The sequence below is a fragment of the Balaenoptera borealis genome (assembly GCF_965194805.1).
Source record: "Balaenoptera borealis genome assembly, chromosome: 11".
Taxonomy (NCBI): domain Eukaryota; kingdom Metazoa; phylum Chordata; class Mammalia; order Artiodactyla; family Balaenopteridae; genus Balaenoptera; species Balaenoptera borealis.
In genome coordinates this window covers 14,377,045-14,400,527 of record NC_138868.1, presented here as the reverse complement: position 1 = coordinate 14,400,527, position 23,483 = coordinate 14,377,045, and the positions used below count along the sequence as shown (strand labels likewise).

Here is a 23,483-nt window from a genome sequence, read left to right as displayed (position 1 = left end):
ACAAATAAATAAAATAAGTGATCATCTATTGTTACTTTAATTTGCGTTTCTGTGGCGGGGGAGGTGCTAAACATCTTTTCATGTGTTTACTGGCCATTTGGATATCTTCTGTGATTTGCCTATTCATATCCTTGAATTAGTTTTTTTTCTATTAGGTTCTCTTTTTCTCAAGAGTTCATAAGAGTTCTGTTTACTGTCGCTATTAATCCTTTATCGGTCAATATGGTCATATGCAAATACATTCCACAATATAACACTCGTTTATTGACAGTATATGGTAAATTTCTCCAGATTAAAATCTTAAAATTTTTAAATGATCCAATTTGTCTTTTCTTTTTAGGTTCTGGGTTTCCTTCCTTATTTTTTAATGGTCTCCCTAAATTCCTTGGTTATTTCAAAAAATTTGGGAGGGGGATCAGTTGTTTCAAGTTTCTACAGGGTTACATGTGTGTTATCTTATCTAAAAAAAAAATCTCTTCCACATCTATGGTTGGTTCCTTCTTCATCCCTGATACTTACATTTTTGTTCTCTAATCAGGCTAGTACAGGATTTTTAATTTTAATTTTTTTTTAACAAGAACCTGCTTTTAGATTTATTATCTTTAAAATCTATTTCATGAATTTTAGCTTTATTATTACCTACTCTCAAATTTCTTTTGATTTATTTTTTATTTTTTGAATTTCTAAGTATAAGTACTAAGTTCCTTTATTTTAGCCTTTCTTCAATAATAAATGCATTTCATGCAATATATTTTTCTGAGTTCAGTAGCTTCAGAGTATAGCTGTAGAGTGAAATGCTTTCCTTCACTGCTAAGAGTTTTGATTTTTTTTTTTTTTTGGTGAAAGAGTTAGTTAGGAGGATGTTTCATACTTTCCAAGTAGCCAATATTTTTGTGATATTAATATCATTTACTAAAAATTTTGTTGGGTTATCAGCAAAGAATTTGGTCAGTATATCTTTTACTTTTTGCATTTGTTAAGAGATTTTTAATGACTCCTCTGCTCTAAGTTTCCTTCAGATGTGAGTCTATTTCTGGGCTCTCTGTTCCATCCCAATGGTCTGTCTGCTTTTCCCCGGGCCAGGACTACACTTACTTAATTACAGTGGTTCTATAATCACTGTTGATACCCAGTGATGTAAATCCTCTCCACTGTGTTTTTTTTTTTTTTTTTTTTTAATAAATTTCTTTCTTTCTTTATTTTTGGCTGTGTTGGGTCTTCGTTTCTGTGCGAGGGCTTTCTCCAGTTGTGGCGAGCGGGGGCCACTCTTCATCGCGGTGTGCGGGCCTCTCACTATCGCGGCCTCTCTTGTTGCGGAGCACAGGCTCCAGACGCGCAGGCTCAGTAATTGTGGCTCACGGGCCTAGTTGCTCCGCGGCATGTGGGATCTTCCCAGACCAGGGCTCGAACCCGTGTCCCCTGCATTGGCAGGCAGATTCTCAACCACTGCGCCACCAGGGAAGCCCTCCACTGTGTTTTTATTTTAAAAAATTGTCTTAAAATAAAACTGTCTTTGCTATTCTTAGGCCCTTTGATTTCCCATATAAATTTTAGAATCAGCTTCTCAACTGCAGAAAAAAAACTGTTAAGATTTTGATTGGAATGGCATTGAATTTACAGATATTATTTGAGGAGAAGCTGGCATTTTTATAATCCTGAATCTTGAGAACATAGTATATTTCTATTTATTTGGAAACGCAACAAAATAATGTCATTCAACAAAACTTAAAAATTTTCTCTGTCAAGGTCTTACATATTATACACTGCTAGATTACTCCTAGGTACTTTAATTTTTTGTTGCTCAGGGTTTTATTTTTTTTATTATGGTAAAATATATATAACTAAAATTTACCATTTTAACCACTTTTAAGTATACAATCCAATGACATTAAGTATATTCACAATGTTGTATAACCATCATCCCTATTTCCAGAACTTTGTCATTATCCCAAACAGAATCTGTACCCATTAAATAATAACTCTCTATCAACCCTCCTGCCCTTGGTAAACTCTATTCTAGTTTCTGTATTTGGCTATTCTAGGTACCTCAAATAAGTGGAATCATATAATGTTTGTCCCTTTGTGCCTGATTAATTTTATTTAGCATAATTTAGCTTTCAAGGTTCATCCATGTTGTTGCATGTGACAGAATTTCATTCTTTATGACTGAATAATATTCCATTGTGTATATATAAATTTATATACACATCACATTTTGTTTATCTGTTCATCTGTTGATGGACATTTGGATTGTTTCCACCTTTCGGCTATTGTGAATAATGCTGCTGTGAACATTGGTGCACAAGTATTTGTTTAAATCCCTGCTTTCTAAGAGGGGATCTGGGGATCTTATTGTAATTCTATGTTTAACTTTTTGAGAAACCGCTGAACTATTTCCCACAATGGTTACACTACTTTATGTTCCCACCAGCAATACACACAGATTACAGTTTCTCCACATCCTGGCAAACACTTGCTATTTCCCATTTAAAAAAAAAAAAAAAAATCCTAATGGGTGTGAAGTGGTATCTCATTGTGGTTTTGATCTATATTTCCCTAATGACTAATGATGGTGAGCATCTTTTTACTTGTTTATTGGCTATTTGTGTATCTTCTTTAGAGAAATGTCTATTCATGTCCTCTGCCAATTTTTGAACTGGGTTTTGTTTTTTTTGTCATTGAGTTATAGGAGTTCTTACATATTCTGGATATTAATCCTTTCTCAGATATATGATTGGCAAATATCTTCTCTCATTCTATAGGTTGCCTTTTCATTCTTGTGATAGTGTCCTTTGATGCATACAATGTTTTAACTTTGATGAAATTCAATTTAATTATTTTTTCTTTAGTTGCCTGGTGTCATATCCAAGAAATCACTGCCAAAATCACTATATGAAGGTCTTCCCTTATGTTTTCTTCTAAGAGTTTTATAGTTTTAGCTCTTATGTTTTTGATCCATTTTGAGTTAAGTTTTGTATATGGTATGAGTCCATCTTCATTCTTTTGCATGTGGGTAAACATTTTTCCCACCATCATTTGTTTAAAAGAGAGTCCTTTGCGCACTGAATGATCTTGTCACTCTTGTCATTCAGGTCACTAATTCCGTTTCTGTAGTGATCATTATCTCCTTCAGTCCATCTACTCAATTTTTTATAACTCTAAAACCATGGTTTTTTTGCTTGGAAGAATCTTTCTGCACCCCATGCCCTTCCCCATTGTGGTCATCTTGTCTCCTTTAGCAATTTCATTTTGCCAGGACATTGCTGTTCTGGTTATTTTGTTTTATTCTTCTTCCCAGTTACTGGGTGCCTTAAGGCATGTTATTACTCTTTACATATTCAAGATTCAGTCTTGGGTCTACCTTTTGGAAACCCTCAACAATGGTAATAAATGGGAGATAGAGCGTTTCTGCCCTTGTAGGCTTGTGGTATGCCAACTGGCAAGCTGTCAGTCGTTTGGCAAAGTACCAAGAGCCGGCATTTCTGCTCTTTGGTCTCTAAAGGTACAAAAGTCAGAGACTGCCAGGCTCAGAGAGTGAATTCAGCCTTTTTGTTCAGCTCCCTGTAGCTCCTTAGGGGCAAAGGGAGAACACCAGCTACTCCTATTAGCACTCACATGAGCCACCGCTGCCCTTTAGGGCACCTACCGATCTCCACAGATGAAGAGAGATCTCTCTCCAGGATTTCTGGTGTTTTGATCCTCTTCTCTGGGCTCTGCACTATTGAACCTCAGGTTTTCCTTAGGCCCATATGGGAAAAAGTCTTGTACTTGTACCAGATAGGGCTTGAGATTTGCTTAGACACTTCAGATACTACCCACCAGACCCACCAGCTCCTCCTGCTCAGAAAAGGCAAATGGGTTTGGACTGAAGTTGATAGAGAAAGGCAACAGGGATGCATGCATTCAAGTCACTATTTTCCAGACTCCCCGCCATTTGTTTTCTTCCAACAGCGAAAGCGTTAACAGGAGACTATTTGTCAAGCAACATCAAAAACCTTGTGCTGGGATTCCGGTTCTGCCCTTCTGCTCAGACCTAACACAGCAAAGACGTATCTCTTGATTTCCAATCTCTCAAGCCTGCTCTTCCTCCATCTTTCCCCATCTCCGTACACAGCACCATCATCCACCCAGTTGCTCAAGCCAAACAGCAAGGAGTTACTATTGATTCCTCTCCTCCCTTACATTTCATATCCAATCTATCACCAAGTCCTGTGGACTCTACCTCTGAAAGATACCCTGAAACCATTCACTTTTCTTCCTCTCCACAATGATCGTCCTAGTGCACATATCTTTCATATGAATTTTGACCATAGCTTCCTAACAGTCTAACAGACCTCCCAGAATCCACTCTTGCCCTGCCTATAATCTGGTCTCTATGGAGTGGCCAGAAGTGACTTCTTCCCCAATTAAAGTAAGTTCAAACATTATAGAAACGTTGGAAGTATAGTAAAAGAACTTTTTAAAATCCTGAATCATTTGCAAGTTGTCAGTCTGATGCTCCATGACCCTCTTGATACTTCAGCATATATTTCTTCCTTTTTTTAAAAAAAAAATTTATTCATTTATTTATTTTGGCTGCGCCGGGTCTTAGTTGTGTCACGCGGGATCTTTAGTTGCAGCATGTGCACTTCTTAGTTGTGGCATGCGGGCTTCTTAGTTGCAGCATGCAAACTTAGCTGTGGCATGCATGTGGAATCTAGTTCCCAGATCAGGGATCGAATCTGGGCCCCTTGCATTGGGAGCATGGAGTCTTACCCGCTAGACCACCAGGGACGTCCCATCATATATTTCTTCTTAACAAGACATGCTCTTTCATAATCATGATACAAGGATCAAAATCAGAAATACTGATGTTACTACCACCTAATCCTCAGGCTCTATCCCATTTTCTCCAGTTGCCCCAATTATGTTCTTTATAGCGAAAGGCCCATCTAGAATCATGCACTCTAGACCAGTTCCCTCAGTCCTTCCTTGACTTTCTTCACCTTGAGATTTTGAAAATGTCCCTCAATTTGCACTTGTCTGATGTTTTCTCATGAATAGACGACATCAGGAATCTCAGCGAAGTAATGCAGAATTCCCACTGGATCCTATCAGGTGGTACATTATTTCATTTTGTCATATGATTGATGATGTTTACTTCGATCACTCAAGGTGGTATCTGCTAGGCTTCTCTACTGTCAAATTATTCTTGGTATTTTGTATTTTGGGGGTACTTTTAATATATTAGTCCTTTGTATTTTGTGGAGAGGTATTATGAAACTATGTAAATATTCCATTTCTCTTCAAATTTTTAATTAGCTTATATGTGCATGGACTTGTGATTTCCTATTTTATTAAATTCAATACATTTACAAATTGTATTGTTTATGGGGTTATAACTCATTACTATTATTATTTATTTTGATGTTCAAACTGTGCTCTCTTCCAACAGGGAGTCTGTTCTAGTTGGCCTGTGTGTCCTTCTGACACGTCCCTACAATTCTCTGAGCCTATCCTTGCTGTCTAGCACAAGATACTCCAGAATCATCCAGTACTTTCCCTGATTCAGCTCTGGAATCTGCCACTTCTTAAGGAGCTGTTATTCCTTTTAGAGGAAAGTGGTATTTAGGAGACAAGATCTGGGGGTGCGCATTGCTGTTGGTGTGTTGCTGTTCTCAGGTTCTTTCAGTGGAAAGAGCTAGGGAATATATGTATATCATCTGTAACATACATTTATATGCCGCATATATACATATGCACATACATTTACATTGGCATTTATTTCTACATCTGTGTATTGAAAACCATGAGTTCATACTGACACATCTAATTCCGGTCCAACACCAGAGTTTCTATTTTCTTGTCCTTCCATATTTGTATCACCCTTCTCTGACAGTAAGAAACTTGGCTCCCATTTTCCTTATTATATTTATTTATTTGACTAATCCCTTTGTTTGTAACCAATCTCCCACCTCTGCCACCAGCTGTTCCCCAGGCCCACATCTTCTGCTTTGGCTCTGACTCCCTATTCTGAGCCAGCCGCATGCCGCCCTGCTCTCCTCCAGCACACATGGATGTCCTCCTCACCCTGCCTGGGGTCCTACATGCCACACTGGCTCCCCCCACGGACATCTTCCTCGTCCTGCTTTGGCTCTGATCCCGGCTGTGTCACCCCTCCTGAATGACAGCCTCCTCACAACGTTTGGGCTTGAAGACCCTCACACTGGGCCACTGTGGCTCTCTACTCCCACCCCCTTGCCACAAGGTAGGTGCCTACCTTGTTTTATCCTCCTCCTGGCTTTATGACTAGACTGTTAGGGAAGGGAAGCAGAGGAAGAAGAGAAAGGTTTTTTAAAAACATGCAGCTTCTTTTTCCTCAAAATTCTCTAATGGCTTCCCATCACACTTAAAATCCAAAACCTCCCTCAGGGCTTTTAAAACACCACATGATCTGGTCTCTATCCACCTCTCAAATCTCATTCTGTACCATTCTCTCTCTTGCCCACTACGTTCCAGGCACATGGGCCTGTACTGTTTCCTGGACCACACCAAGGTCATTCCTACCCTAGAGTTTTTGTACTAGCTGTCCTCTGCTTGAACCCCAACCACCAATCTAAGTAACTAGTACTTAGTTCCCTCTCTCCCATCACCCCATTTGAGTTATATTTACACAATAGTTACTATTATCTGATATTTTATTTGTTTGTCTCTGCCCACCAAAAATCTAAGCAAGTTCCATGAGAGCTGATTCCTACCAATTGCTGTTTTTCAGCCTCTGGTGAAAGAATGCAACTGTAAAAAGCAAGGCTCTATCACAGCTCTATCCTGTGAGGCAAGTGATGCCTGGCAGTGGTCCCTGTGCACTTTTTTCATCAGGGAGGTACTGAACACTGCCTGCCTCCCTTAATACTGTAACCAGTGTGCAACCATCACTATTACAGCCTTATAGCCACCAGTGGAATTACTGTCATGGGTAATACTCCCATTACCTGTGTCAGAGCTTGGATGCTTGTGTTGATGTCACCACTGGCTACTTGGGAGATAATGAAATTGATTGTGGATGCTGTATTACTGTGCATATCATCAAAGTGTGGAGAAACAGCCCGGATCCTAGAGAGCGGAGCAAAGGAAAATATTCAATCTTTATTTTAAGGTATCCCAATGAGTTGGAATTATGCAATTCCCCACTAGATCCAGGTTTTAGTAAAGAACCGCTATTAGTTAGATAGTAATCTGTTCTAAAAAGTTCTAATTGCACAGAGAGCTCTTTTCAACATATACACTCTGATGATCATGAACTGCATATACTTAAATGAAATGGGTTAACTTACTTGGGTTCAGGAATAAGGACTGGTTCAAAAATGTCATCTAGTTTGTGCTGAACAAGTTCTGGCATTTCACATCGGACTGTACCATTGTCATTCTCAATCTCATCTAGATCCAGCTGGAATTCTCGGCGAACCATCTGGGCTGCCTCAGGATGCCCACTCATGCTTCGGGCTTGGCTAAGGGAAGCAAAAGGAGGCTCCTGAACTAAAAGAGACTTCTTAACCAAAGGGCAAGAGTAGCACTGCCAGCTGCCCCAAAGCTGCAAGACAGATGTTCAACTTCTGGTTTCAGCCCCCCTGAATGATTTAAGTCCTTGAGTCTAAGCAAGTGCCTTCAATGGGCAACAACACTGGTTCATGAGTATCCTAAGAGAGAAGACTGACTTGTACTTACAGTACTGCCAAGTTGTAAGTATTCTCTCTAGTTCACTAAAGCCAACAAACCTTGTATGCTATTCCAGTTGGGGCAGTAAATAATAAAGAATATTTATATTGACTCAAAGCTCACTATTTCTGGGCAAAAATTTAAGAAATATCTATCTAGACTGCCTGGTTCTTTTCTACCCATTTAACCAGTGTTTACGTTTTTCTAATTATAAGCATCGTCCCATGCAGTGTTCAGTAAATTTTATACTTGAGGGACAGTCAATCACCTCTTTTTAGGAATATTCACTCTCAGGTCAGGGCCAGCATTACATCCAAGCAATAGATATTCACAGTCTCCAAATTCAAATTGGTTAAAATTATACTCATGATATGATCCAAAATAGAGCTATCTTGCTTAGAAGGCAGTTTTTTGAGTCCCTAAGCCAATTCTGGGTTGCATGCATTTTACTCAGCCTTATCTGATGAATAGGAACCTGTGCACGACCAAACATAACACAAGGAAGAAGGTGAGCCCATATTTTAGCCACATGACATTGAGTTGACACTTCTGCTGGCCAGTGGACTTTCAGGGAAGGCTTGATTCATGGGATACTTGGACACCCTCTACCTGGTTATAAAGTCTACACCAATACCCTCCAGAGGGGATGAATCCAAGTCAGAAGTTAGAAAGATATAAGAGCCCTGCTAATGAGAAATTAGCAGGCAGTACTTACATCCTATAAGTGCGATACATAATTCTGTCCACGGAAAAGCAGTGAAAGAAGGCACAAGACTATTTAGAAGTGGTTTTGAGACAAAGACAATGAAGACTGAAGGATTTAACATTTGGTTACAAGACATTTACCCAGACACTGTGTCATGCATGATAATGGCTACAAGAACTCAAGATTATGTTACAGGATAAGCTCTGAGCACACAAGGCAAAGTCCACAGAGATGCTCTCAGACAACTATCTCCATCCACATACTTGAGTCTGGAAGACATGTCCTCAGCTGGTCCCTTGCGTAGCATGTTGGTATTGGAGCTTATGCTCTGTGCGCGCTGAGGTTTCTCTTCCACCTGTTTTACTGGTGCAGCAGAAGGCCTCTTTGCTGACCGCTTAATCCTCTCCTCAAGCATGCTCATATCCTTTTCAGAAAGCTGTCAAAAGAGGCCAAATTTAACTTATTAGCACACCCCTCTACTAGAATATGAAGAGAATTAAAAACCTAATTGGAAGACCCAAGAATTAATATCCATTTTCATGTCAAAGCAAACAGAACCTCGTACATTAGGGTAAGTTTCCTTTCAAAACACTACATCATTTTAAAATCAACTATTGCTGAAACCTAATTTGCTATATAAGAGAACACATGAAAGAAGGAAAGGACAGAAAAGGAAAGGCTATGAATAACTACAAATAAAAAGGTCAAGAATTAAATGAAGTTTCCTCATTTTTTGGTGTTACCACTAACTAGCTGTGTCACTATGGGCAAGAAGCTTCACTTTTGGTCATCTGTAAAATTCCCATCTGCTTTATTTCCTTCACTGGCCTTGTAGTGAGGATTTAATGAGATTAATACAAGTAAAAATATATAAGCACAGGGTAAATACATGTGCTACTAAGAGGTAACTGGAGTGAAGAACAGGCCCAGCCATAGTAGTGATTGGCTCAGAGGAAGTAAGGAGTCAAAAGCAGAACCTTCTATGTTTGGAGAGTCTGGCTCATAGCTGCAGCTCAAGACCCTTTTGATCTGACAGATACCAGAATCCACATTATACACAAGTGAGTACTTGTTCACTAGAAAATAAATGCACTAAAAATTACTGAGGAGATTGCCAGGCAGAATTTAAATCCCAGACTAGCTCAGATTTCTTGATTCAAAAATAGTTTTCATCTAAAGCAAATTGTTATGAGGGGAATGCTCAGAAAAGAAAATCTAATTTCCAGTAAAACACAGCCTAAACGTCCTACAGTAATCAGAGACACCCTCAAAGGTTTATATGGATTCTAGGACATATCGATAGGTTGAGTTTTAACAAAAAGTGGTAAAAACTTAGAGTTGAGATGGCATGAAACTTGACACCTAAGTGATCTTGCAATTCACAACATGCTGAAAATGTTCAGAGAAAAGTCACTCACAGTTCCAATCAGTTTGAACACCTGATCCCCGTGTACATTGTACACTGTGACGATGGTGTTGAGGGCAGCATTGCGCACAGCGTTGTCGCGGTCTCCTATGTGAATCGCTATCTCCTTTAAGGCTTTTCCTGGGGTTGGTTGGCAAACATTCATGCCATAGGACTCGACCAGACACCCTAGTTCTTCTAGGCACTCTGGGGAGAGAAAGGCTAGATTAAGGAGACTCAACAGAGATTTGGCATAGAGACAGACCTATCTTTACTAGATACATTTTCCCTGGCATACATGAAGGTCTAAAGTCTTATTCTGGCTCTGCCTTGAATTCTTCCTTGTTTACTGCCTTCTATAAAATACACAATGAAACAATGGTGTTATAGCAAGGGCTCCTAGAAGAAAGAGATGCCTGTGAGTCAGATGGCCCCTGTGCACTTGATTTTGTCACCAGGGTGGTACTGAGCAGTGCCTGTATCACCTGATACTGTGGCTCCACCAGTGTGCAACTCATCACTCTCACAGTCCAAACCAGAAGGTTAGAATCAAGAAATTTCCTGGTTCATCTATAAATTATTTCTTTTAGAGGTCACTGTTGCAGACGTAGGGCTCAATTTAAATTGTTGCTTTACCTGCTCTCTGCTTAGAGTTTTTGGATTTGGTTCCTTCCATGATGAAGGGGAACATCTTGCTGGCTGGGTAGACAAGGCACATCCGGTTCAGGATGGCACGGACATCTTTACGAATGACATCCTTTGGTTCTCCGACCTAGTCAACAAGGAAAATAATGATTAAGTGAGGCATTTTCTGAGTAGCAAAGGTACCCCCTTGTGTGTCACTACACCTTGAAAGAATAAAATGAGCGGTGGAAGGTATCATCATCATACAATAAATGAAGAGGGGAGAGGGAATAAAAGTATAGGAACTGAAGTAGCTGGGAACTTGAGTAATCTTCCAAAGTGAGAACAACACATTACCTTGAGGATGAGATAGGGGATGAAGGAAGATGCTTCATTCTCAGTAAGATGATACTCCTCCTCACTCAGCAGGGTGAAGAGCAATTTTAAATATTCTAGGGCTTTCATTAGGACGCTTGTATTGGTGTCAAAAAACCGCAGGGTAAGCCACTTTAAGATAAGATCCAGGCAACCAATGACACCCTCTTTTTCACTCTCCAAGTGCTTGAAACAAAACAATACAAAACCCTCACAAATTAGACTGTATAAAAATTTAAGTTCTATTAGGCAAGTAACTCTCAAATTTTACTGCAGTGCAAAAAGAAAATGATAGATTTTTAAGCCTCCATTTAAGACCCCAAATTATAGACATATAGTCATTTATTCTATCACATAATAAGAAAGCTCTAAAAACAGAGAACATGGTGTATTCCAGTTCCTTCTCAATTCATGCAAACTTCCGATTATTTCACAGGGCTCAGTATTTTCATGCCTGAGATTCATGCATATTTATTTTGTTGCAAACTTACATCAACCATGACAGCAAGGGCTTTGTTGTGATGCTGAAAGTCTGAGTGAAACATCTCATCTTGTAACCATTTAGCCACACAGCTAGACATCTGAGTTTTTAGTTGCTCAATGTATTCATCCCGCGGAGTAGTAAAATTCCACTTCAGCACCTGAAAAAAAACAGTGAAAAGGAGCTGTAAGGTGTTCAACTGAAATGTGGTAGAGAACTCTAAAGCAGCTGCAGGAATCAGTTTAATAGGATATTTTTAAATTCACCAAGATTAATGTATAATTAAGTATGAATGCAAAATGTACTCTCAATCTGTCTGTCATAATTCTGGAAGCTTAACTCTGAAAATCTTCTAGGAATAGAATTTTCAGCAATTCTTACTAGAAAAATCAATGATCTATTATTGTATAACATGGTGGATACTGTTGGTACAATTTTAATAAAGGGCAAATTTGAAATATCTACCAAAATTTTAAATGTACATATTATTCTAGGAGTTTAATATAAATATACTTACATATGTGCACAAAACCTATATTCAAAGATGCCTATGGCAGTATAGCTTATAAGAGTGAAAGATTAGAAGTAACCTAAAATGTTCAACATAGTGGGTTGAGGATAAAGAAAGGTACATACATATGATGCATCAATAAACAGAATGAATGCATACATGCGTGCAGATATGGAATGATCTTTAAGATATATATTTCAAATACCATTAAAAGAAAAAAGTAAGATTCAGAACAAAGAGTATGGCACGTTCCCATCTGTGTAAAACGAGGGCTATATATTTATATATATATGATTGTATAGGTATGGAATATTATTATTTCTGGAGTAATACACAAAATAACTGGTAATAACATCCTTCCTGTGTAGGGAGACTGGAGTGGGAGACATGCTTTTCATACTTTCTGTACTTTTTTTGTATTGTTTGAATTTTTAAAAATTCTAATGTATATATTTTGAACAGTTTTAACTGATTAATAAAATCAAAACAACATCAAAAGCAAAATGATCAAACTGGCCATATATAGTTACCAAATCTATCTTTTAAGGTGTCAGGTACAAGAAAAAATAAAGGAGTAGCATATTACATATGTGTAGTTGATAAAAAATCAGTGACTACTTTCCAGTCTTTGATTCTAAAAGCAAACAAAAAAACCCCCCCAAAACCCTCCAAAAATAGTCTTCCAGAAACAAGATATAATTTATAAGCAAAAGATTCAGTTAATTATTAGATATTTCACAATGATCTGAATTTCAGACAGAAAAATTATTCTTGATTACAAAACGAAACTAAAACAAACAAGCAAAAAACTCCTGAAGATTCTTATTTCTTCCTTACCTTTAATCCTTTCTCATCTTTCATTCTTTGCTCCTTTCCATTTGGAACAACAATAAAAATAGGACCAGATTTGTCTTCATCTTCCTTTAAGCTGGTTTTGCTTGGCACTTTCTTTCCTTGTGCAGTCTACAACCAAGGTACAGGGAATACTGATTAGCTAGACTACTTCTTGGGAATTCGCTGTTACTGCCCAGCAAAAGGGCACTATATAAACCAGAGACACCTTTCTATATCATATTCCAAATGAAACAAACAAATGAACCACAGAATCTTGCATTTGATATGTTTGTGTACAGCTTTTCTAAAAATGTTTCTAATAGCACTCTTAAGTAACTGTTGGTTAGTCCTTGGGCTGGCATGTGATGTGGTTGGAAAAGCTGCTATTATATATCACTGGTCTGGGTTACAGGCTATTTTTGTTTCTTGGATAGTTCTTTTAAAAAAATTATTGATATAACTGACATATAATGGATAGTTCTTTTCTTTCTTGAAATCTTCAACACTGTTTATAGCTTTCCATATTAATGACATTTTGAATGGTATTCACACATTTCACATAATTGAGAAAACTTTTCTGTTTCTCTGTATATAAAATATATCTCTATAACATTACTATAACTGGAGACCCTTTGAACCTGTTTCTAGAGAGAAATTTGCTAGAAACATTTTAAATACTTAAGTTACTAAGGTGGCTTTTAGGGACTTCCCTGGTGGTCCAGTGGTTAAGAATCCATCTTACAATGCAGGGGACACCGGTTCAATCCCTGGTCAGAGAACTCAGATCCCACATGCTACGGGGCAACTAAGCCCGTGTGCCACAACTACAGAGCCCACGCGCTCTGGAGCCCCCGCACCACAACTGGAGAGAAGCCCGCGTGCTGCAACGAAAGATCCTGCGTGCCTCAACTAAGACCTGATGCAGCCAATAAATAAATAGATAGATATTTTTTTTTTAAAAAGTGGCTTTTAAAAAGAATCCAAGATTTAGAATCTTTGTATCAGATGGAAAGAAATTGTGAACACATTGTATATATATTTAAGGTAAAATTTGAATTTCATTACTGGAATTATTATTATATTATAAATATAGCAAAAGTCTGCTATTTTTAGTAGGCCAGCATTTCTTTCTAGTTCAAACACTTAAGTCATTCAGTCAAAACAAATGTGAGATCATTTATGTGAAACTGCTTCGTAAACTGCAAAAGACTGAAAAGAAAGTGGCATTAAGAACAGAGTCAAAAATACTTCAAAGCACTTGTGATCAAAATACTGAAATAAGCGTTTGTTAAATATGGGATGAGGAGAGGGAGAGGGACAGGAAAAGAACAGCTTCACTGGATAGTTCAGAAGATAATTACCCATTTAAATTAACTCACTGAGTTGAAGGACCCAAGCATAGGGAGGGAAAATGAGTAACAAATATTTAGAAGAATGGCCACAGAGTGCCCCTTCTATAATGTGGATGTAATAATAAATGTACTGGATAATAAAACATTTCCTACTCTGCATACTTTCATCAGTTACATGCAGTTAATGAAATAGTTTTCTCTATTTAGATTTACTATTAGATTTACTACTGATTGCACAGTTCCATAATTTTCCTTTTGTAAGTATTAAACAGTCAATTCTCTGAATACAGTGACAAGCTCTGAATCTTGATATAGAAACTGATGACAATTTGCTGTGATTCAAAAACGTAATTAAATGAAAAACCACCCAGGGGATATTTAAGGTCGAGCATTTGAAAACATTTCTTTAAATTGTCCAACTCTGCATGGATGCTAAAAGGACTGGTGATGCATCCAATCCCATTGGTGTGGGGACAGAAGATACTTCCTTTTAGTCTAATCAGAACACCTTCTAATATGATGACTTAACTGCCAAATTTAAAGGAAGTTGCCTACTACTGAAAATCTCCCTCAAAGACCTGGATGACAGAAACCCTGGCAGTAGCTCTTGAGAATAGGAGTCTTTGTTTTGAGGTAACATTAAAAGTGAGCCACAGAAACTTGTATAAATAAACACTTTATAATTAGATAATATCAAGAGTAGTAATAATCTTTCATATGTAATATATCTTTGCTAAAAGAATGACTCAGTGTATAAAACACTTAAAAGCAAATCTACATCTAAGTTGCAGAATTAACATACCTTTGCTTTAGAGGAAACTCCTAGAGCTTTGGCCTTTTTTGGATCAGGCTTGGGTTCTACAGTGCCAGGAACAGAATCTTCAACAGGTGCTTTGAGAAAAAAAAAGCACGTACTGTAAATACAAACTCTAACTAATATCACTATATTCTGGGCAGGTTAAATATATAATGATGGTGAGAAAGCCAGTAGTTTTAAATATATCTATTAAAAAAATTATTTTTATTTTATTTTTTTGAAAAGTTTTTTTTTAAACAAATGTATCCATTTTTAAAGCGCTTTCAGTTAGATTTTTTTCCTAATCTTTTTTCTCCTCGATTTCCTCATGAAAATTAATTCAGAAAATCTACATCTCCTTTATCAACATTTAAACTGCAGTTTAAAACCATTTTCTAAATAGCAGTTTAAAAACCTTTTTGTTAGACTGATACTTCCTTAAGGGAAGAGTCTATTATCTTTGATACTATAGTAAACTATATATACCATATAGCAAGATCCCAATAAATGTTATAACTGAATATATACTTTGATACCAACAATTTTACACATGTAAAATTTCTAACTTTATAGCATCAATAATTTCTACCCCACTAAACAGAATATTATTATTTTGTTTAAGCAATAAGTCTAGAAGACCAGTGGTTACAGGTTAGTGTTCTATTTGTACATTTTGGAATTTTAACATTAGGATGAAGAAATCAAGAATTTTCCCTTGAAGAAGTTTAGTAAATATTAGAATGGATCAGCAAACAGCCAAGTGTAGTGGAAGGGGAACTCATTTATGAATGAGTTAAGCAGAGGTCTCTGCTGGTTCAGGCACTGGCTGGCTGTTTGGCCTTGTGCAAGTCACTTAACCTTTGGTGTTCCTTACCTGTTAATAAAGAGGGTTAAGCTAGATGGTCCCAATTCTCCTTCTAACTGTAATATCCAATAGCAGAAAATAGTTGTGGAAACCTTAGAAGTAAGACTGAGCACTTGCTTTCTGGCGTATTTCATTGTGATACTCCAAAACTCCTTTTTGGAGTTGGAAATCAAATTAATCATCCTTAAACCCTCAGCACAGTTCCTGGCATAAAGCAGGTAACCTGACAAACGTTTATGAAAGGAGGGTAAGGAGATGGAGGGAGGACTTGGGATCTAAGCCATGAGGAAATGTGATTAAAAAATGAAGGTTGGATTTCTTTAAGAGTTCCCTTGGCTATTTCCTTCCCCTTTAACCCTCTCAAAGTAAGAGTTACCTGAGGCAGGCTGGAATTTGGCTGGAGCTGATCCTCCCACGGGTTTGGAAGTTGCTTTAGCAGGTGCAGCGGGCTTGGCTGGCATGTTAGCTTTGGCTTTCTCTAACATGGCCAACACCTGATCTTTAGAAGTTGGCTAGGGAGACAATATAACAGAGGTGAGAGGCCACATAAACGATATACTCATGCTATGCTTACTAACAGATCTGCTGTCAAAACCTTGAGCTCCTAGTTTTCAAATACCAATGAAGTAAGGGAGGCAGCACATAGTGCAAGAGAAGTAACACATTATGAAGTCACAGTAAATTAGCTGCCATTCTAGAAGGTCACAATTTTCATCCATGCAAAGGCAGCAGGTTCTTTAGAAGTTCTACACTACTAAATATTTTATTTCTGCTCTCATTGGGATTTCAAGTTGAAACTCATAGGAGGTAATATGATCTTTTGCCTATATAAATTCATGTTCAATATTTTTCTAAATGGCTTTTAACAGCAGCAACAAGTAGTAGTACTTTTAGTTTCCCAGTAGCCTTGGCCATTTTCTCATATCCTAAATGCATCATGAAGAATGGCAAGGCATCTTGGGCCTTCTTTCGCACATCTCCATTGCGATCCTCTAGGCAGGAGTAGAGGTGGGGAACACAAAGGATAAGGTCTGTGGGGGTGGAACGGAGAGTCGGTAGTTTCTCAGCCAGCCAGCCCAGAAGCTGCCAAAAGAAATAAAGACCAGTTACACACTGCATGTAGAAAACTGTCATTATTTATGATCTTCAGCTTAATGATTTTATCAGTACCAAACACTGAATTAGTTCTCACACTACAACTTTCCAGTGTGAAATCAGTCATTTCCATTGTCCAATGAAATGATAAAACATGCAATGAAGATAATCAGCTAAGATAAGGACACAGTTTTTTGGACCACATTTGAGCATTAAGTTATAAAGCTTTAATAGTTCTTAATGCATCTCAAACTTTCACTTCTTTTTTAATTCTAAGAACTATTCAGCTAGAGAAGATGCAAAATATTTATTTGATCAGAAGATGACAAGTTCTACCAGGACTTCTGCTTCCTGCCTTACACAGACAGTTTTTCTCTATATCTCTAAAGTAGTCGTTTTATTTTTTGTTTTGTTTTTCGGCCATGCCATGTGGCTTGTGGGATCTTATTTCCCCGACCAGGGATCAAACCCCGGCCACGGTAGTGAAAGCACAGAGTCCTAACGACTGGACTGCCAGGGAAATCTGTATTTATTTATTTATTTATTTTTAAAATTAATTTTTAAAACTAAATTTATTTATTCATGTTTGGCTGTGTTGGGTCTTCATTGCTACGCATGGGCTTTCTCTAGTTGTGATGAGCAGGGGCTACTCTTCGTTGTGGTGCACTGGCTTTTCATTGCAGTGGCTTCTCTTGTTGCGGAGCACAGGCTCTAGGCGTATGGGCTTCAGTAGTTGTGGCGTGCGGGTTTCAGTAGTTGTGGCTCGCGGGCTTCAGTAGTTGCGGCTCATGGGCTCTAGAGCACGGGCTCAGTAGTTGTGGCACACGGGCTTAGTTGCTCTGCAGCATGTGGGATCTTCCTGGGCCAGGGCTCAAACCCGTGTCCCCTGCATTGGCAGGTGGATTCTTAACCACTGCACCACGAGGGAAGCCCTGCATTTATTTTTTAGTTGAGGTATTTATTGAGATGATTGTATATTCACATGCAGTTATAAGAAATAATAGAGAGATCCCACTCTACTCCGTTTCCTCCAACAGTAGCACTTTATGAAACTATACTATAGTATAAACAACCAGGATATTGACATTGATACAATCCACTGATCATACTCAGATTGCCCCAGTCTGATTTTGTCTCATTTGTGTATGTGTCTATATTGCTTTCTCTACACTTTTATCATGTGTTAGTGTATTCCCGCAGTCAAGATTTTGAACAGTTCCATCCCAAGGATCCCATGTGTTGCCTCTCTTAGAAGCACATTCACATCCCTCCTCCTACTCCCTAATCCCTGGTAACCACTAATCTGTTTATCCACTTCTAAAATATGAGATTTTAAACTCATATAAATAGAATCATATAGTATGTAACTGTTTGGAATTGGCACTGTCACTCAGTACAATTCCTTGGCGATTTATCTAACTTGTTGCATGTATCAATAATTTGTTTCTTTTATTGCTAAATAGTATTACACATATGGATATAAAATAGTTTGTTTAAACATTCACCTGTTGAAAGACATCTGGGCTGTTTCCAGATTTTGGCTATTATGAATCAGCTGCTATGAACATTTGTATATAGGCTTTTCTGTAAACATAAATTTTCATTTTTCTGGAATAAATGCCCAAGATTTGCTGGGTCATATAGTAATTACACATATAGTTTTATAAGAAACTGCCCAACTGTTTTCTGGAGTGGCTATACCATTTTACATTTCCACCAGGACAGTGTTCAAGTTTCTCCACATTCTTGCCAGTATTTGGTGTTATCACAGTTTTTTATTTTAGTAATTCTGATAGTTGTCTGTGATATCTCATTGCAGTTTTAATTTGCTTTTCCTTGATGGCCAATAATGTTGAACACCTTTCATGGGCTTATTTGCCATCTGTATAGCCTCTTCAGTGAAATGTCTGTTCATGTCTTTTGTCTATATTGTAATTAGATTTTTAACTGTTGAGTTTTGAGAGTTCTTTATATATATATATATATATATATATATATGTGTATATATATATGTGTGTGTGTATGTATATATATATATATATATATATATATATATATATATATATATATATTCTCGATGATAGTCCATTATCAGACATAGAGGTTGCAAATATTTTCTCCCACTCCAGCCTGTCTTTTCATCTTCTTCACATGGTCTTTTGGAGAGTAAGAGTTCTTAATTTTGATGAGGTCCAATTTATCAATTTTTTCTTTGATGAATTGTGGTTTTGGTGTCTAGTCTAAGAATTCTTTGCCTGAAGAATTTCTATATCCTGAAGGTTTTCTCCTATGTTATCTTTAAAAGTTCTATAGTTTTATGTTCTACATTTAACCCCATAATCCATTTTGAGTTAATTTTGGTGTAAGATGTGAGGTTTAGGTAAGGTTTATTTTTTTTGTCTCTGGATGTCAACTGCTCCAGCATCATCTGTTGAAAAGGCCACTCTTCCTCCACTGAATTACTTTGGAAACACCATCGAAAATTAGTTGCTCATATTTGTGTGGGTCTATTTCTGGGTTTCCTCTTCAGCTCCACCTATCTGTGTCTATCCTCTTCCTCCTACCCCTTGCTATCACAGTGTCTTTTTTTTTTTTTTTTTTTGCCACACAGCTTGGCTGGGGGGTATCTTAGCTCCCCAACCAGGGATTGAACCCGAGCCCTTGGCAGTGAAAGCATGGAGTCCTAAACACTGGACCGCCAGGGAATTCCCCACAGTGTCTTGATTATGTTAGCAATTTAATTTAGTAAGCCCTAATATATGGTAGAGAGGCTCTTTCCATTTTTTTTCCTTTGTCAAGATTGTTTAAGCTAGAATATAAATTTTAAAATAACCTTGACTTTGTCTATAAAAAAAACTTTCTTGAATTTTGATAAGAATTACATTAAATGCATACATCAATTATGTATACATTAAATGTATAGAACTGACATTTCTAATTTCTGCTATGTTAAATCTTCCAGTCCACAAACATGGCATGTCTCTACATCTATTTGGGTCTTCCTTGAATGCTTCATCAGCATTTTTGTAATTTTCAGTAGACATATTTTGTATTTGTTTTGTTAAGTGTATAGCTAAGGATTTCATTTTCTTTGGAGTGATTGTAAACTGTACTGTGTTTGTAACTTCGGTTTCCATATGTTCAATGTATTATAAAGAAATGTGATTGACTTTTGTCAAATGTGATTGTGTTTATTTTGTATCCTGCAATCTTACTGAACTCATTTATTAGTTCTAGGAGTTTACTTGTAGATTTCCTGGAATTTCCTATGTAAACAGTCATGTTATCTGCAATTAGGGATAGTTTTATTTACTCTTTTTCCAACTGTATGCCTTTCATTTCTTTTTCTTGCCTTATTGCAGTGACTAGAACTTCCAGTTCTATGCTGAGTAACAGCAGTGAAAGTGGACATTCTTGCTTTGTTCCTGATCTTAGGGGAAAAGCATTCAGTCTTTAACCACTAAGAATATTATCATTTATAGAGGTTTTTTGCAGATGCTTTTTTATTTAACTTGAGGTAATTCTCTTCTATTACTAACTGACAGCTTTTATCATGAATAGCTGTTGGATTTTCTCAAATCCTTTTTTTGTGTCAACTGATAGGATTATATGACTTTTCTTTAGCCTGTTGGTATGATGGATGACACTGATAGATTTTTGAATGTTGAACTATTTTTGTCATGATTAAAACCTCTTACTTTACCATTTAAGAGTTCAAGAAAAGAGAAAACTTCACAAAAAGGCTAGTCCTTTAAAAAGTTTTATTGTTAAAAAAGCACATGAAAGGAAAAAAGAAAAGGAAGCACATGAATAAAAAAGCTCCAGGAATTTGGTTTCATTTTATTAGCGATTTTATAATGGAACTCATTCTATCCATTCATGTATATTTATTAGGTAGGTCCAAGCCTCTATGAAGGTAAAAGACATGAGTAAAGCAAATCATATTTGTGGTACTAACCTCTTGCCTCAAGAAAGGATTTTCCTTTTTGAGCTCTTCAGAAAGATCTTCCCCCTCCAGCCATTCCTTCATGCCAGTCTGTTCTGCCCAAGCATTCACAGTTGCTAGGGCAGCAGCTCGAACATTGTTCTGAATGGAAGAGAGAATCAGTAAAGGTAACACTGCTATGGTTTGGAGGTACGGAGTGAAAAGCCCATTACTTTGTGAACACAACAATGGAGGTTTCTCTAAAGTCCACATGAACATACTTGGAACATACTTCATCTTCTTTGAAACAGAATGTAGATCCATGTTGTACTAAAACTCCAAAGTAAATTAGAAACATAAAACTCCAAATTGTAAAGATCCTATACTCAGTTAATTAGGGAAAACAGTGACCTGGGCATAAAATATCATGTTAGGGGAACAAACTCTTAGGTTTTGTTTCCTGAACTTCTGGGGACTCTTATGTCCCTGGTTACCTGCTAAAGAATGTAATTCTACCTGCTAGAGAACTCTTAATAGTTAGACTGAAATTAACAATTTGATTGAACATTTTTGTTTTTATATTAATTTGCATTCATAGAATGAGAACGACTTACTGACATGAAAAATATTAAAATAGTCCAATTCCTCAAATTAAATGAATTACACAAAAATAAAGAGACATTCGAATATTCAATTAAGGATAAACATAAGAGCTTGCAACTTTCAATGCGACAAATTCCAGGACTGTGAAACTGCAAATATCTTACTGAAGTACCAGAAGATCCTACTCTAGTAGTTGAGGGAACAGGTAGAAAATAAAACACATGATCCAAAATTTATATGTTTATTCACTCTTTATACCAACACCTTAAACAATGATATCATAATCATAATAGCAACCGTTTTTTGAGTATATACTGTATGAGACAGGTACAGGTACTTTATGTACAGATGCTTATTTAATTCTGTAAGAATTAAATTTCATAGATAAAAAACTGAACCTCAAAGAAGAAAAACAACTTATCTAAGGGTCACAAAGCTAGTAAGTGAGATATCTGATCACCTTAATAATGCCTGGGAGGTAAAAATTTTTACTATTTTCCTCCTAATATTCTCTTCTCTAACAAAGTTTATAAACTGTTTACATGCACTCTTACATGTAAGAAAAGGATTGGGGCTTCCATGGTGGCGCACTAGTTAAGAATCTGCCTGCCAATGCAAGGGACACGGGTTCGAGCCCTGGCCCAGGAAGATCCCACATGCCGCGGAGCAACTATGCCTGTGCACCACAACTACTGAGCCTGCGCTCAAGGGCCTGCAAGCCACAACTACTGAGCCCATGCACCACAACTACTGAAGCCCGCGTTCTGCAACAAGAGGAGCCACCGCAATGAGAAGCCCGCGCACCACAACGAAGAGTAGCCCCCGCTCGCCACAGCTAGAGAGCCCGTGCAGAGCAACAATGACCCAACACAGCCAAAAATAAAGACAAATAAATAAATAAATTAAAAAAAAAAAAAAAAAAAGGATTATTCTTAGCCCAGTCATGTGGCTGGCCTATTCCAGAACAGAGCTGTGGTAAAAAGAGTCAGTTTTACCTTGCTGTCTCCAAGCACTGTGATGATAGGGATGCCTAAGTTCTTCACATGTTGCTTGATGTTTGGGCCCATGGCTACTGCCAACTGCTGGAGGATATTCAACGTCTGCTGCACCTGGGTGGGAAAAGCCAACACCTTATGTTCAAACCATAGCAAGGTGTGCTCAAAGTTTTGCAAGTTTGCTGCTATACAGTCAATGCAGTAGGAAGTTTCTGGCCTACTTTAAAAAAATCAGCTCATTATGATACTAATCAGCTTATGAATAATTTTGGGTGATGGCGTCTCCTTTTGTCATCAGTTCATAAAATTGGAATATTAGAACTTTAGACTAGAGATTAATAATGCTTTATAATTTTAAAGTAAGGTAAAGCCTAGTTTAAGAAACATCTCACATAAAAATCCAAATTTAAAAATTAGAAATTAACTTGCTTATGTGTATTACAAGCAGTTTTATATAAAAATACTTAATATCAGAGCCCTGTAAACAGCAAATCTGAGATTCATGAAAATTTGATTAATAAACTTGCCATCTACCAACATATCTTGAGGCACATTTAAGAAATTAAAGGAAGCTATTTCTAGTTCAAAGCAATAGAGTGACTAACTCCTTTTTGTTTTTGCTGGTGAACGTTACTGAAAAGGATCCCCTTGCAGGGGCAGAGAGGGGAGAGAAAAAAACAGGCATATATTCTACGTACCAAGATTTTATTTGAATCGTTGAGTCGACCCTTCAAGGCAGTTGGAAGTTCACCTATGTTTGGTTGGATAAATTTTGCTTCATTGATAATACCTGCCACTTCATCTAGGCCTTCTTTCCTGATCTTCCAATTCTTGTCACCAATCTTAGACGCCAACTCTGAAGTGATTTTATCACTGAAAAAAGAAGACAGAATCCTTAATTCCAGATGCCTAAAAGAACAATGATGTCACAGAAATACCCTTGACTGAGAAACAGAAGAAACCATTAAGAATTAAGCATAATACATCAAATAAATCATTAGCAACAAACCTGATTTCTGTCCTTGGCAAAAGATCCACAACATCATTTCCCCCATCATCTGGTTCGTCTCCATCTTCTCCTTCCTCTGTACCACTTGTACTGTGTTTGGAAATCCCTCTGGTTGGAGCAGGTGGGTTCTGTCCCTGCATCTACACACAAATAAGTCAGTGAGGCTAATGAACTTGATGAAGAATATGACAGCAAACTGGTTAGAGAATGGT

General features: G+C 37.4%; 1 protein-coding gene across 4 annotated transcripts in view; it reads right to left on the bottom strand.

Annotated features, from left to right (window-relative positions):
- CKAP5 (cytoskeleton associated protein 5) overlaps positions 1–23,483 on the bottom strand; it is a 103,619-nt gene that overhangs the window by 10,660 nt on the left and 69,476 nt on the right. For all 4 annotated transcript variants that reach the window (XM_082340094.1, XM_082340096.1, XM_082340095.1 and 1 more), the window contains 15 exons: positions 23,272–23,411; positions 22,961–23,135; positions 22,263–22,376; positions 20,698–20,826; positions 16,533–16,727; positions 16,021–16,156; positions 14,786–14,874; positions 12,635–12,760; positions 11,297–11,446; positions 10,788–10,991; positions 10,443–10,578; positions 9,820–10,013; positions 8,665–8,837; positions 7,314–7,487; positions 6,972–7,092 (listed from right to left, as the gene is read on the bottom strand). In XM_082340094.1, the coding sequence (XP_082196220.1) occupies positions 6,972–7,092; positions 7,314–7,487; positions 8,665–8,837; positions 9,820–10,013; positions 10,443–10,578; positions 10,788–10,991; positions 11,297–11,446; positions 12,635–12,760; positions 14,786–14,874; positions 16,021–16,156; positions 16,533–16,727; positions 20,698–20,826; positions 22,263–22,376; positions 22,961–23,135; positions 23,272–23,411 (2,256 nt within the window). The remainder of the gene's footprint in view (positions 1–6,971; positions 7,093–7,313; positions 7,488–8,664; positions 8,838–9,819; positions 10,014–10,442; positions 10,579–10,787; positions 10,992–11,296; positions 11,447–12,634; positions 12,761–14,785; positions 14,875–16,020; positions 16,157–16,532; positions 16,728–20,697; positions 20,827–22,262; positions 22,377–22,960; positions 23,136–23,271; positions 23,412–23,483) is intronic.